This window comes from Odocoileus virginianus, chromosome 23 (genome assembly GCF_023699985.2).
Source record: "Odocoileus virginianus isolate 20LAN1187 ecotype Illinois chromosome 23, Ovbor_1.2, whole genome shotgun sequence".
Taxonomy (NCBI): domain Eukaryota; kingdom Metazoa; phylum Chordata; class Mammalia; order Artiodactyla; family Cervidae; genus Odocoileus; species Odocoileus virginianus.
In genome coordinates this window covers 39466297-39480444 of record NC_069696.1, presented here as the reverse complement: position 1 = coordinate 39480444, position 14148 = coordinate 39466297, and the positions used below count along the sequence as shown (strand labels likewise).

At 52.9% G+C, this 14148-nt stretch overlaps 1 protein-coding gene across 3 annotated transcripts in view; it reads right to left on the bottom strand.

The window, feature by feature from the left end:
• Positions 1 to 5172: 5172 nt before the first annotated feature.
• Positions 5173 to 14148, bottom strand: part of TXN2 (thioredoxin 2) — a 10945-nt gene continuing 1969 nt past the window's right edge. For 2 of the 3 annotated variants that reach the window (XM_070453955.1, XM_070453954.1), the window contains exons 4-5: positions 12187 to 12310; positions 5409 to 6044 (exon numbers count right to left, since the gene is read on the bottom strand). In XM_070453955.1, coding sequence (XP_070310056.1) covers positions 5931 to 6044; positions 12187 to 12310 — 238 coding nt within the window. In that variant the 3' untranslated portion in view covers positions 5409 to 5930. Of the gene's footprint in view, positions 5336 to 5408; positions 6045 to 12186; positions 12311 to 14148 lie in introns of those variants that run through there. The other variant, XM_070453956.1, reaches the window with a different exon arrangement.

Genomic DNA, 14148 nt, shown 5'->3' with positions numbered 1-14148 from the left:
CCTACACACTTTTAACACGATGCTTACCACATAACAGCACTATGCTCCAACATTACATATATTGTCTCATGTCAATCTCTCAACCATAAGGGTTATATAGTATCTTCCCATTTCAGAGATGAGGAAAAATGAGGATTGCCTAGTGAGGGGGATGGCTTTCACTGGAACCAGGTCTTTCTGACTCCAAGGCCCTATTCAAAGCCTTGCTCCATCCCCCTTGGTGGTGCCCTACTCAGCCTCTGGCGTCCCCGCCTTCCTCCTGGGACAGAAATGTCATGTTATTTTTCCATCTCTGTGCCTTAGCACATGCTGTTCCCTCTGCCTGAAATACTCTTCCCAGTACCTGCCTCTGACTCTTATCCAGTTCTCCCAAACAAAACCCCTCTATGTATTACCCAGCCCTGCAGCCTTGCTCCTTATCGGGGTTTCCACTTTTTCTGTGCTTTATCATTATGATGGTATTTGTTACTTGTTGCTACTCTGGCATTTATACTTTACATTGTATCCATGTGTTTGCTGTATGATTCTTGAGGGCCAGGGCTCTGTCCTCCTCTGTTTTGACTCCTAATTCCTAGCATCAGGCAGCCCAGAGAGGCATCCAGATACACCAGCTGGCTGAGGTTAGTGGGTGAAGCCACTGTATTGGGACTAGAAAGAATACTGCAGCTTTAGGAGTAGTTCCTAAGCAAAGGACTCCTCTGCCTCCTGCCTGGGGCCAGCGTGGTGAAGGCAAATGAAGGAGAGAGCCCCCAAATCCCCACTCTTGGCATGAGAACAGGGATGCTGTGACTCCCCTGGGATGGAGAGTGGCCAAGGGGGAGGCCGAGGAGTTGGGGTCTGGCCCCCCCACACTCTTGTTTCATTCCCTCGTTCCTGGGCACATCACACCATCTCTCTGGGCCTCAGTTTCCTCGTCTGTGATATGGGAACAATGGTTGCTACCTCAGGTGGGTGTCGGGAGGGTTAGATGTGGGTGGCGCACCTGGCAACGTGGGACACAAAGGGATCCATGCCAAATAGCCTGTCTGCTCATGGTTGAGGCAGGCAGCCGGCCAGAGACAGACAGCTACATGCCTGTGGTCAGCCAGGAAGCCGGCCGAAGGTGGGGACCCAACTAGCAGCTGTGTAGTAACGGCATCCCGGCTCACACCCATTGGTGGCTCTGTGGATGGCTGGTTTAGAGGCTGAGCGAGAGGCTGGGTCAGAAGTGGCTCAGAGGCATGGAGACCAGGGGACCAGACTCAGGGTGAATTCCAGTGGGCATTCTCCAAGGGTGAGGTCACCACCAGGAGGGGGGTGGTGGCGGGGGTCAGAGCCAGGACACAGAGCCGAAGGTAAGGCCCACTGCCTGGCACAGTAACAGGCCCCTCCCATGGTGAGGTGCTGGGGTCCTTATTTCTATCTCGGGAAGCCTGGTGTTTCCTGTTTAACATGTAGCTTAGAGTTGGGGGAAGCTGGGGGAGGGGAAAAAGCAAAGCAAAGGGCACTTCTTGAGCACCCGCAAGGGGGTCCAGCATGTTTATTCCTCATTCCGTGGTGATTATTTTTAGCCCCGGTTTGAAGATGGTGCAATCGAGGCTCAGAATGGTGGAAAATTTTCCCCCAAAGTGAAAGCGGTATAGCTAATGGGTGAGAACCCAGAGACTTTGGAATCAAGCATATCTGAGTTCTGATCTGAGCTCTAATACCTGTTCATGCAGTTACTAAAGCTTCCTGGGCCTCAGTTTCCTCGTCTGTGAAATGGCAATAATGATAGTCCCTACCTCACTGTGAGGACTCAGAAGACAAATGTGACATTTAGCCTTCAGGGAAGGCTAGCCACCATTGTCCCCATTTTGCTGCTGTGACAACTGAGCCTGAGGCTGATGAGGCCATGTGTGCAAGGCCGCTCCACTAGTGGATGGTGAATTCAGGACCTGAACCCAGATCTTTCTTCCTGACTTACATTATCGTGTGGTGGCTGGTGGCGGCACCCAGCTTCCAAAAAGCTGGGGAGGGAAGGCTCCCAGATTTCTGGCAGAGCCATGTAAGCCAGGCTGGGGACCAGGGTTCAGGGTCACGCCTGCACCCGGTGTTCCAGGCAGCGGAGAGGAACTGCGACAGCGTGCCTGGAAGCCCGGCTCGTTCACAGCATCCTGCCCTCTGCTGACATTGTTCTCTGGACCCTTCCAGCCCATGGCTTGCACATTAAGGTTTCCGGTAGCCTGGCCAAATTACCTTCACTTACCGGAGAAGCCCTCCCCAGGCGGCTGGGGTAGTGGCTGAGCTACCCTGGGACCTTCACCCAAGGCCAGGCGTGCTGGGCCGGGCACAGGCACAGCCCCAACAACATCCCCTTGACCAGCAGGTCATGACCCCGCAGACTGCCCTTCTCAGAGACACTGCCGGCCTACTTGCTCCCCGCTCCTGGAGCCCAGTGAAGAAAAGGCCATGATTCATTTCCATTTTAGGGTTGGCTAAAGTCAAGGCACTCGGCTTCAGGTCCCAACCATCACAATCACTCTGTGACCGGGGCAAGCCTTCCCCTCTCTGCACTCTTCTGAGGATCTGGACGATACTCCAGGACTCCTCACACTGACATTCGTTCAAGGTGACCCACCACCCCTTGCTCTTTTCTTAAAGCTAAGTGCTTCCCAGGTGGACCAGTGGTAAAGCATCCACCTGCCTGGAGAAGGAAATGGCAACTTACTCCGCTATTCTTGCCTGGGAAATCCTATAGACAGAGGAGCCTGGTGGGCTACAGTCCACGGGTTGCAAAGAGTTGGATACGACTTAGTGACTATAAACAACAACAAACTGGGACTTCCCTGGTAGTCCAGTGGCTAAAACTCTGCGTGCCCAGTGAAGGAGGCCTTGGGTTTGACCCCTGGTCAGGGAACTAGATCCCACATGCCACAAGTAAAGATCCCATGTGCCACAACTAAAGTCAAATAAATAAATAAATACTGAAAAACAAACAAATTTAAAGCACAGGCTTCTTGAAGCTGTGGTCACTCTCCCTCCCATGTTTAGAAGGCATCCACAAGAATGACCACCATTCATCCAATCAAGTGCTTCTAAGACCTGCTAAGGCTCTTTGGCACTTAGCAATCCTATTGGGAATAGGGTCCTGGCCTTTCCACTGGTGTCACTTGGCACTCCGTCTCCTCATCTGTGTAATGGGAAGAACTGCCCGGCAGGGGGGTGGTGGGGTCACAGCAGAGAACATAAACTCTACAAACTCAAGCTTCCATCTCCGCCTCCAGATCAACTGGGTGAACTTGTTATTAGGAGTAGAGGTACAGAAGCCACATCCCGGGACGTCTCAGGGCTGAGAGCGTTTTGTAGGTGTCTGTGCTTCAGAGGGGTCGGGGTGTCCCCATGGCTGCCAGGCCCCGAAGCTGCATGCTCATAACCCCTCTTTCACGGGCCCAGGAGCCCGAGGCACCCAGAGGGCAGCAACAGTGGGGCCGGGGATGCAGAGCCAGCAGCGTCCTGGTGAGATCAGCGCCGTGGAATTAGTCAAACGGGATCACCCTGAGGATCTTGTGTGCACAGCTAGTGACTCACGCCACGAACAGCCTCACGGGCAGAGATGCCAAGCTGGGAGGCAGCCTCTCCAGCTCACCTCGCCCCGCAGCACACCTTTTAAGGACAGGGAGCTCCGGGCAGGGCAGGGGCCCTGCCTCCGCCCTGAGGCTTTCGCCAGCCCAGCTCCACACTTACTCTGGTTGGGCAGAGGGGCCAGCCCCCGACCTGGGTTCAAATCTGGTCTTATCACTTTTTAGATATGACCTTGGGCAAGTCAATTTCCCCAAACCAGTTCCTTCACTTGTAATATGGAAACACTTGCCTCACCAGAGAGGAATTAAATGAGGTCATGCAGAGAAAGTGCTTGGCGAAGGGCACCTTTTAAGGAATGGCTGTGGTGGCCAATGGCAAGGGAAGGGCCCAGGCTCAGGCACCACAGTGCTCAGCTCTGAGCTCGAGCCCCAGCCCTTACTTGCTGGGCATTTTTGAGTTACTCAACTCTGCATCAGTGCCTCTTCTGTAAAGATTGCTGACGCTACCAGCTTTGGCAGGCTCTTGTGGGGTTAGGATCACGTACTCCATTTTCTAAGGTGAGGGGGGCAGTGCAGGAGCAGAGCCAGCCCAGGTGTCTGGGGGCTATGTGTCCTGGCCAAGGTCCCCAAGCTCCCTCCATGGGTCTGGTGTGTTAAGGGGAGCAGTGATGAGAATGCCCGACTCGTGGGGCTGCTGTGGGGAGGTACTGAGAACAGCGCCTGGCACCCAGGAAGCATCTCTCGGCACTGCCTGTTCTCATTCATCTTACACACAGCTCTTGGCCTTTCTCCACAAATGCCAGTCGCTGGTTTACTTCCTTTTTACATGCCTGTGACAGATTCCAGGCCGGCGGCCTTCCCAAGGCCGCAGGCCTTGCTTCTGAGCTAACCCTGCCCTCTGGCGCCTGTCACAGACTTCCCAAGGCAGTCTTGGGGCTGAGCCGTCAAAGACCCCGCAGTAACTGAGGTAGTTCCAGCAGGGATACTGAGAACACCAAGGGTGCACACAGCACCCTCGGGCCAAGGGGAAGGACACCCTGCTGCCTGGAACCCACAGGGTGGGTCTCTCAGCTGGCAAGTGAGCCAAAGGGTGGCTCGGCCACAGGGGAAAAGGCGATAGGCTTTGCTGGCTGGAAACCTGGTTTGCCTGGCACCCTCCTCCATGGGCCAAGGGGAGCCTGGGAACAAGAATGGGCGGAGAGCCTGGTCTCAAAGCCTCTTGAGTTCCTGCCCACACACAGGAAGGACAGCCCACCTCCTGATGGGCTGGGATGGGCATGGGGCCAGCCAGGCTTCCCGAGGAGTGTGCACACAGGAGTGAGCACCCGCTTAGCAGAGGCGGCCCCTGGGGATCAGTGACAAGAGCCCAGGCTTCAGAGGCAACCAGCTCTGGGCAGAAGTGTGGGCTCTGCACCCCGAGAGCCTCTGTGCATAATGGGGGCCACAAATTCCCTTCTGCCTGACGCCTGTGTAAAGCTGTCCCTGGAAGAGTGGCCACCACTGACAACAGCAGTAGTCACAGGAATGGCTGGCCAAGGACAAGAGGCTGGTGGTGGTCAGAGGGGGAACACGGAAGCAGCCTGGGAAGGGGTCACAAGTGCCCCCGGAGCCCAGACAGAGCGGAAGCTGGTGACAGTGCAAACCCTAGCTTTATTGGTCCAGTTTTTTTTCACAGTGAAGCCTCAGAGAACCAAAGGGCCAGCTAATGGTGAGGGAGGGTAGTGTCTTGAGCCTTCCAGAATCAAGGGCCTGCAGGATGCTCATAGCCCAACACGTGTCCGCTGCTCTGGCGCCTGTGAGGAAAGAGGGAGGGGTGTCTCTGGGGGGATGGGTGTGGGCCCAGGGTCTGTTCTTCACCGCGAGAGGTGAAAGGGATCACATAAAGTTCTTTATTACAGACCTACAAAAAATGAGAGTTACATGTATTACTCTCATTTGTCTGGGTTTTTTTCCTTCTTTGTCTTTTCATAAAACATCGGCAGGAAAGAAAAATGCAGGGGGCAGGTAAGCCAGGCCTCGGGACTCAGATCAGAAGGGAGCAGGGAGGCAGGATGAAGCTGCTACTGCAGGTTGGCCCCGGGCTCTGGCCCAGCATCCAGGGAGCAGGGCCTCAAGCCCCAGAGGGAGCAGATGGAGCAGCTGGGAAGACAGCTGCCCCAGTTCTGCAGCAGCCCCGTTCCTCGGGTGGCCACCCTGGAGGGCAGCAGGTCAGGAGCACTTGAGGCTCCTATGTTTGGAGGCCTGGTCTCCAAAGCACAGGCCCACAGGGGCCAGACAAAGGGAGGAGGCGGGAGGGACCAGCACAGAGGGGCGGTGAGTTCTGTTGGGGTCCCCCCCGGGACCTTGGGGCCCCAGCAGGCAGGGGCAGTCAGGATGCGTCCCTGCTTGTCAGCCAATCAGCTTCTTCAGGAAGGCCTCCAGCTGGTCTTCATCCTTGATCCCCACAAACTTGTCCACCACGTCCCCATTCTTCATGGCCAGTACGGTGGGTACAGCTGACACCTGGGTGGAGGACAGAGGCCACGTCACTCAGAAGTGAGCTCTTCACCACATCAGCCCCGAGCTCTGGGGAGCGGGCTGCTGGCTCAGGCCTTGAAGTGACTGCCCAGAGCCACAGGCAGGCCCCTCCCTTTGCACAGGGGGGCTTCAGGGCCTGGAGGCCCACCCGCTGGAGCAGCTTTTCCATTGTGGGGCTCCCAGCTGCACCCTTCCTCCACCAACCGCATGACTGACTCACTGTCCCAGTGGTTTGGCTAGAATGACAGGAGAGATTAAAATAACCCATGCAGCTGCAGGCCCAGGCTGGGGGCGGGGAAGAGCTGAGGGGCAGCCTGGCACAGGGGAGACCAGGAGAATCCTGTCACTCTTTAGCTGGGGACCTTAGCCAGGTCACACCACCTTTGGAACCTTGGTACCCTCTTCCGTGAAATGAGGATGAATCTCATTGGTGAAGCTTTAGGACCTAGATTAGAGGTTTGTATATAAGGCTGAGTGGTCAGGAGCTCAGGTTCTGGGGCCGGTTGATCGAATCTTGACCCATTTGGGGCAAGCCATTCCATTCTCTAAGTCTTGTGTTTTCACCAGGAAATGGAGATACTACTGGGACTTCGATTAGCGGGTACGAGGGCTGAATGGGGTAATCTAGGCAAAGTCTCAGCACTGCGCCCTGCCCCGAGCACACAGGGAGCATCCCACAAATGAAGGCTACAGTGGGCACGTCACACAAGTCGAACCTAGGGCCCCAAGCAAGGTCCTCTGGCTCCCTGTAATGATGGTTAACGGGGTCCAGAAATTCACTGACTCACACTGGGAGTGTGGGAGGTGGGGTTCAGCCTTGAGAACTGATGTTTATTTATTAGGGTGCTGGACATTCCTGGCCTGTGAAGCATTTTCTGACCTGTATAGATTACATGGTACATAAATGAGGCCGAAGACCTGCTCTGGAATGGCGCATTTTCTGCTGCTTGGGCGCCCCGCCTGGTATCTGTGGGCATTTGATGAAAAAAACCATATAAACAGAACAAGATAAACACAGACTTTTCTTACATACAAGTTAACTACAAAGTAACAACAGTGATTTCTAAAACATACCAGGTTTCCACATATTCCAAGCGCGGTCCTGCTGGTGAGTCACTTGGGAGGCCAGACTTAAGACTCAGAGTGTTCTGTGTACATGGCAGTTAAAAACAGAAGTGCAGGCCTGCCGGGTCGTATCTCGGTGCCCCCCACGCACTTACTGACTCTGTGCGGTAGGCTGTGCATTCCCCTCCTAAGAGGCTTTGTATGACCGAGCCTTCAGGCCCCTCCAAGGACTGTCCTGGGGCTGCTGTGGGTGCCAACTGACACACTTCCCAGAGGCAATGTGCAGACAGACCCACTGGCGGTGGTGGGCTGACTTGTGTCCCTGTCATGGTCCCACCACTGGCTCCTGTCCTTGTCACTCCTGCCCCTGGCATGGCTGAAGGCAGGAAGCACAAGGGTCCAGCACCTGGCTGCCGGTTTCTGGGTCCAGAAGGCACCCCAGGGCCCGCACGTGCTGTCTCTCGCGCCCTCTAGTGGTCTGTGGAGGCAGTGGCCTCACACCTGGCCACTCTCCATGGAGCCCTAGAGGCTCAGGCACTAACTTCTCCGCTGTGTATCTGCTGGGCCTCACGCCGGTCCTGTGCTTCTTTAACTGAGATGAAACTGTATCTCAACGTCCGAGGAGAGGTCTGACTGTTTTTACAGGTCCTCCCTCTCAGCAGGACACTATGCTCACCGAGGTGGCTTGGAGTAGACTGTCTTCCTCCAGAATTCTAGATGATCCCCTGTATAATAATCGCATTAGTGTAAACTCATGTACATGGTTACACACGCAGACCGTGCTATAGCTGGGTGTACAGCAGACATGCTGCGGCTGCATTTTCATGACAACCAAGGTCTAGTCATTACTTATCAAGGGAGTTCTTTGAAGTCGAGCCTAGACACACAGACACAGACAGACAGACACACACAGAGCCAAGCTCCTGCCAGAGTAGGATCTCCCAGGACACTGCAGGGATACCTGGGCTATGACTGGACTCTCCTCAACCCCATGGACAAGGAGGTGGCTTTGCTGACCCTGAGTTCGACTCACAAATCTGGAGGGGCTGGTGTTTGTAAAGACTGCCTTAAATGGAAGTGCACAGGGCCCTGGCACATTCTTCTGGAACGGTTATGAGTTTCAGGGGATTGTGGTATAGCAAGAATTCAACTTCCCTCTCAATTCTGGTGCCACTGAGGCTGGTGAGGGGCCACAGAAGAGATGAAAAGATGCACTAAAATGTGCTGACTTCCTCTGGCTCAGGAAGCCACGTGGAGGTGTCCAGGCTTGGCTAAAGGCCCCAGGAACCCAGGAGAGGTAACGTGTGTGTGTGTGTGTGTGTGTATGTGTCCCCACCCCATCCACAATGTCCCTGTGCTCGCCGCCTGCCTTGTCTCAGCCCAATTTCTTCCATCTGTGAACCGTGAAGGGCCTCCTGGGGACAGCTGCAGCACTTGCTATTGTTACGTCACTAAGTTCTGTCCGACTCTTTGTGACCCCACTGACTGTAGCCTGCTAGGCTCCTCTGTCCATGGGATTTCTCAAGCAAATACTGGAGTGGGCTACCATTTCCTTCTCCGGGGCATCTTCCTGACCCAGGGATCAAACCCAGGTCTCCTGCATTGGCAGGTGAATTCTTTACCACTGAGCTACCAGGGAAGCCCAATGACTAAAGTACTGTGTATTATTTCAGTAATTCTGAAATACTATGATTCAACGAACTGTCTGTGAGGTTATGATGGTGGTGGTGATTTAGTTGCTAAGTCATGTCCAACTCTTGTGACCCCGTGGACTGTAGCCTGCCAGGCTTCTCTGCCCATGGATTCTCCAGGCAAGAATACTGGAGTGGGCTGCCATTTCCTTCTCCACTGTGAGGTTATACGGACCATTAAAAAATTTCAAACAAAAAACCCAAACAAGGTACCCCAAATGTTGGCAGTGATTTCTTTGGATGGTAAGATTATTGCTAGTTGGTTGTTCTGAAAATGCTGTTTAAAGGGCATTCTCTGTAAGATGAGATAAATAATGAAACTCCATGTGTGAGGTGAACATCAGAAGCCCCAGAGGACAGCATTAAGGGTCAAAGTCCACACCCTGAGCCACTCTTTCTCTGCAGGATCTGAACGATCGGGGAATGCCCAGCCAGAGAACCAGAGGAGGTGGGGAAGAAGAGGGCCCTTCACTTGGCTAGCTCAGGGCAGTGTGTGTGGGGGGGAGGCACACCCCAAGGCCCTGGGCGACTTTCCCTCCTCTCTCCTTTGGGAGATGGTAAAGTTCTAGGGTAGACAGTTAATGGAAGCATAGAGTGTGGTGGCAGGGGAGAGGAATTTGTGCAAGGAAGGAGACGTACCCTGAGAGTGTGTGCTGGGCTTGGGGGTGGCAGAAGAGTTTGGGGAGAAGCCCCAAATTCCCTGAATATGATTTAAAGCAGCTTCTCCAAGTTCATTCACCATTTGGAAAAGGCCTTCAGGCCTTGGAGGAAGCTGTCCCAGGAGGAACTATGGATCCCTTAGCTGAGACGTCCTCAGACTCTCTTCCACAACACCAGGTGTGAAGGAAGGAAGGAAGGGGATAGGGGAGGAGTCAGGAAGAAGCCCTGTGGGAGCTTCCTAGGCCAACAATGACCTGGCACCTGGTCAGCTCAGGACCTGGCAAGACCAAAAGGCTGTGTCCAGGTGACATGGGCCCAGCAGCCTTGAGGTCTCTCTATATGACCCATGTACTCTCTGGACGGCAGAGAGACAGAGAAGACCCTCAAGAGGACCCCCTCCCCTGCCACACACTTTCCAGGCTCAACCACAGATGTCAGGGCCAGGCCCTACGTCACCAGGAACGCAGACTCCCGGCAATGCACGCAAGGTGGTCCTGGGAATTCTCACCACCCGCGTGACCACAGCTGGAGGAACTGGGTTACCCCTTGTATCCTTACAGTTACCACAGCTCCTGGGGCACAGTTGGTGCTTGGGATGTGTCAGCCTAAGTTTCACTGGCTGAGCCCAAAGCTGTGGTAGCAGGAGGGGGGCAGCCTAAGACATGTGGTGTCTGTCCGTCCTCCTGGGGTGGGCAGGAGCTCCAGGCCTTAACACACACTGGAAGGCCACACCCACTCCCACAGCTCCCGTGGGTCTCTGGGGAGGGATGGACAAGCAGCGAAAGCTCGGGGCCACTAAATGGCCAGACCAGTGCCCCCCTGACTGAGCAATCAGTGGGAGAGCTGAGCCCTGTAAGCCGCTCTGGTCACCCAGTGCTGTGGGCAGTCTTACTGGGGTAACATCCCCCAACCACCTGCAGTCAGCATCCGTGGCTCTGCCTGCCCAGCATCTCTTGCCCGTGCCTCTGGTCAGGGCAGCCTGGCTTTCCCAGGCTGGGACCACTCCCAGCCCCAGGTCTGCGGGCAGCCAGCCTAGTCTCACCCTGCCCCACCCAGTTCCTGACACAGGGACTGGGGAGGACAGGCACCTCTACTTGACCTGGTCTCAAGGGAATCAAACATGGACTTCCAACGTCTGAAAAAGGGAGAGGCCACCTCTTTCATCACTACCACCAAGAAAGAGTGAAGGTTCACTATGGCCCAATCCAGGTATTTCAAGAGAACCAGAAATATGGATTTTCACACGAAATCTTCTTAGTTTAAACATTAGCATCCAGTCCATTACTAAAAACAAAACAAAACCACTTCGAGGGCCAGACCAATCAAGTCAGTGAGCCAGATGTGACCCACAGGCCACCAGGTGTGTGACCTTAGCTCTGTAATGACCGTCTTTAGCATGGCTATTCAGGCTCCTCCCAATGTGGCTGCAGTTGGCCTTCCCAGCTGCCTGTTTGCTCACTCCTTGCTCAGCCCTTCACCCTGGCCAACCACACACATGGACCACTCCCTGTTCTCCAAAGACAGTGTGTCCACGGCCCAGAGGATGCCGCACATCCACATATTTCCTGCTACTCCTCCTCCGGCCCACTCTGCATCAGGCATGCAGGCCCTGATGTTCTCTGAGCAAATGTGTGAGACCCTGACCTCAGCGTCTTTGTAAAAGATGTCTGCTCTGCCAGAATCCACTTCCAAAGAGCTGCATTGCTCATTCTTTACTCCTTCCAGGTCTCTGCTCAGATGGTTTAGCTTTTCAGCAAGGCCGTTCCTACCCAACCCTTTAAAAAAAGGAAACCCTCCCTGCCCTAGGCCCAGCACTCCCACCTGCTCTTCCTGATTTCTTTTTTCCCAGGACACTTATTATCTGAAATAGGGAACAGTGACCTGTGGCCCACAAGTCAAACCCGCTGCCTGGAATTTTGTAAATGAAGTTTTGCTGGCACATGGCTGTGCCCATTCATTTAGATTCTATGGCAACCCTTGAGCTGCCAGACAGGTGAGCATTTGCAACAGAGACCGATGTCCTACAAAGTCTCAAACAGGTACCATCTTGTCCTTTAGAGAACAAGTTTGTGGATGCCCAATCTAAAACACTAGCACTCAGGCTCCACAAAGGCAGGGACTCCGTCAGTTCTGTTCACTGCCGCATCCTCAGCCCCGAGTCACAGCCCTGGCATTGAAGGCACTCTGGATACATGTCTGCTGAAGAAATGGGCAAGCCAATCAAACACGGGAGAGTAGCTCACGTCTTTTTGTCTGTGTGCTCTTGGCCCTGCCTTCTTCTCTGTGCATTCTTCACGACTCCACTCAGAGGGTCCCTCTAACATGATGCATTCCTTGTCCCGTCTACTCCCCTCCCTGCTCCCCTTGGGACAAGGAGCTCATCTTTGTGCCAGAATCATGTATGCCTGGCACACTGCAGGGATGAATGGATGAATCCATGAATGAGGGAGGGCCATCAACTTCCTGAGACTCAGAGAAAAACCCAGTGTTTGGGGTCATATATCCCAGTTCCTAAAAGTATTGAAGAGAGACAGGAGACTCAGAGGATTAATGGAGTCACAGCTGCAAAGTGCTCTAAACCCCTGAGAGCTCTAGAAAGAATCAGGAAACCCCCTACTGACTCCCTGCTGGTCCCTAAGACATTCCCAGCTACCCCGTGGCCCCAAGCACCCCCACCAGTTGCCCTGCAGCAATGCCCTGCTGATCCATACCTCATACTCTAGGGCGAGGTCTGTGTGGTCATCGATATCCACTTTGGCCATCACCACCTTTCCATGCTGCTTGGCCACCACCTTCTCTAACCTGGGCCCCAGGATCTTGCAGGGACCACACCACCTTGGAAGGGGAGAAAGAAGCATCCCATCACAGAAGTACTCGCCCAATGAACTATAGTCCTCTAGGACCTTCCCCCGTCCTACGTCTTTCTGCTGGACTCTCGCCCCTCATCACCTCTCCTTACAGTGTGTGACTATTTACCTGCAATGCTGACATGCCGGTTAATTACAGGAGACTCTGTAAGTAGGGAATTTTCACAGGTCCTGGATTCCTAATAACATGTGCCTCATCCTAAGACTCTTAGAAAGGTTATTTCAGTAATTTCACTCTACCTAAAAGAAGTAAACTGTTGTATAGAGGAAAATGGGATTTAAAGTTAAAAGGTTTGGGTTCAAAGACAGGCTTCCTCACCAATCAGCTGATTATTCTGAAGCCTCAGTTTCCTCATGTGAAAGAGACTGTGTCTGTGAAAGCTCTGATGAGAAATTAACTAAGACAATGTGGATAAATGTGCTTTGTAAGCTTTGGAGTTACTTCAAACACCTCACAGCCTCAGAGCTAAGGTAACAGAAACCAGTGGCTAGGGAGTTTCATGACATGCAAGTCATAGCGCCAGGACCTCCTCAGCTTTCCCTACTCAGAACTCTTAATCCTACAAAGGAAAAAAAAAAATATCTTCCTAAGAAACTGAGGCCCATACAAGTTACGAGAATTGTGCAAGGTCTGCGACTGCATCCAAGACTGTGTTCCAAGTGTCTTCTTTGAGGCCCTGGTTACTCTATGATCCCTGAGGCCCTGGGTCAACTGCCATGACTGCACTGGACATAGATGTTCCCTCCCAAGTGGTAAGTAAGCCTAGGTTGTTATCCCTAAATATGTGGCACTAAGGACAGTGGCTGGCACTTAATGAACAAACTCACCCCCTGCTTTCTTGGTGGGGAAGAAGAGGCATCAGCCCACTCTTCATCCATTTTGGAAGCTCTCTCTGCTGTGCTCACGAAACCAGGACGGCAGGATAGCTCTGCCTTCCATGAATCCTTGTTGGTGACTCCCATTTTATTCTCAGCCTTTAAAACCCTTCACATTCAGAGATTCCAACAAATGAACTCACAACACCTAAAAACCCAATCTGCAAGACTTTATGGCCTACCACAAGTGAAGACAGGAAGGAACAAGGCCACCACATGGCCTGCTCAAGGTAACATGGTGAGTCAGAAAAAGAATAGGAAAGAAAGCAAAAGAATCTGTCAGTGGTTTGTCCAGAAGGCCTTTGAACTTTTAACTCAGGCTACACTGGTTCCTTTCAGGCTGCCCCATTCTGAGGGGTTTGTTCAGTAGTTTTGGAGTCAGGCATTGAGCCATGTCTCAAAGGTCCAGAAATGAAGAAGGCCAGGCCAACAACCAGAAGACCATAAACACTTAAATATCCCTAAAACAAACTCATACAGCATTGGAAAGAAACTCTCTGCTCATGGCCTGCAAGTGTGGGCACCACTGCAATGGTACTGAAAACTTTTTGCCAGCCCTTTCCAGTTTGGGTGGAAGATGTTAAAATAAAATAATTCTCTGCAGGGTTCTGTATACGTTTGGCATACACCAAAGGTCAGATGACGCTAGAGGCATGTTTTTCCTGATTTGGTTCAAGGTGAAAATGACCTGAGCCTCTCAGCAGTGAGATACAGAATACAAGTGTTTCCAAGCACTGATCATAGTGAGTTGTGTTGTTTTTTTTAAGTTATTTTTAATTGAAAGATAATTGTTTAACAATATTGCATTGATTTGTGTCATACATCAACATGAATCAGCCATAGATATACAGAGGGAGTTTTGAAGACTGTTTACTAGTCTGTCTCCTATAAACTACATGTAATCTTTGAGAGAAGGGATTGGGTCTCCTC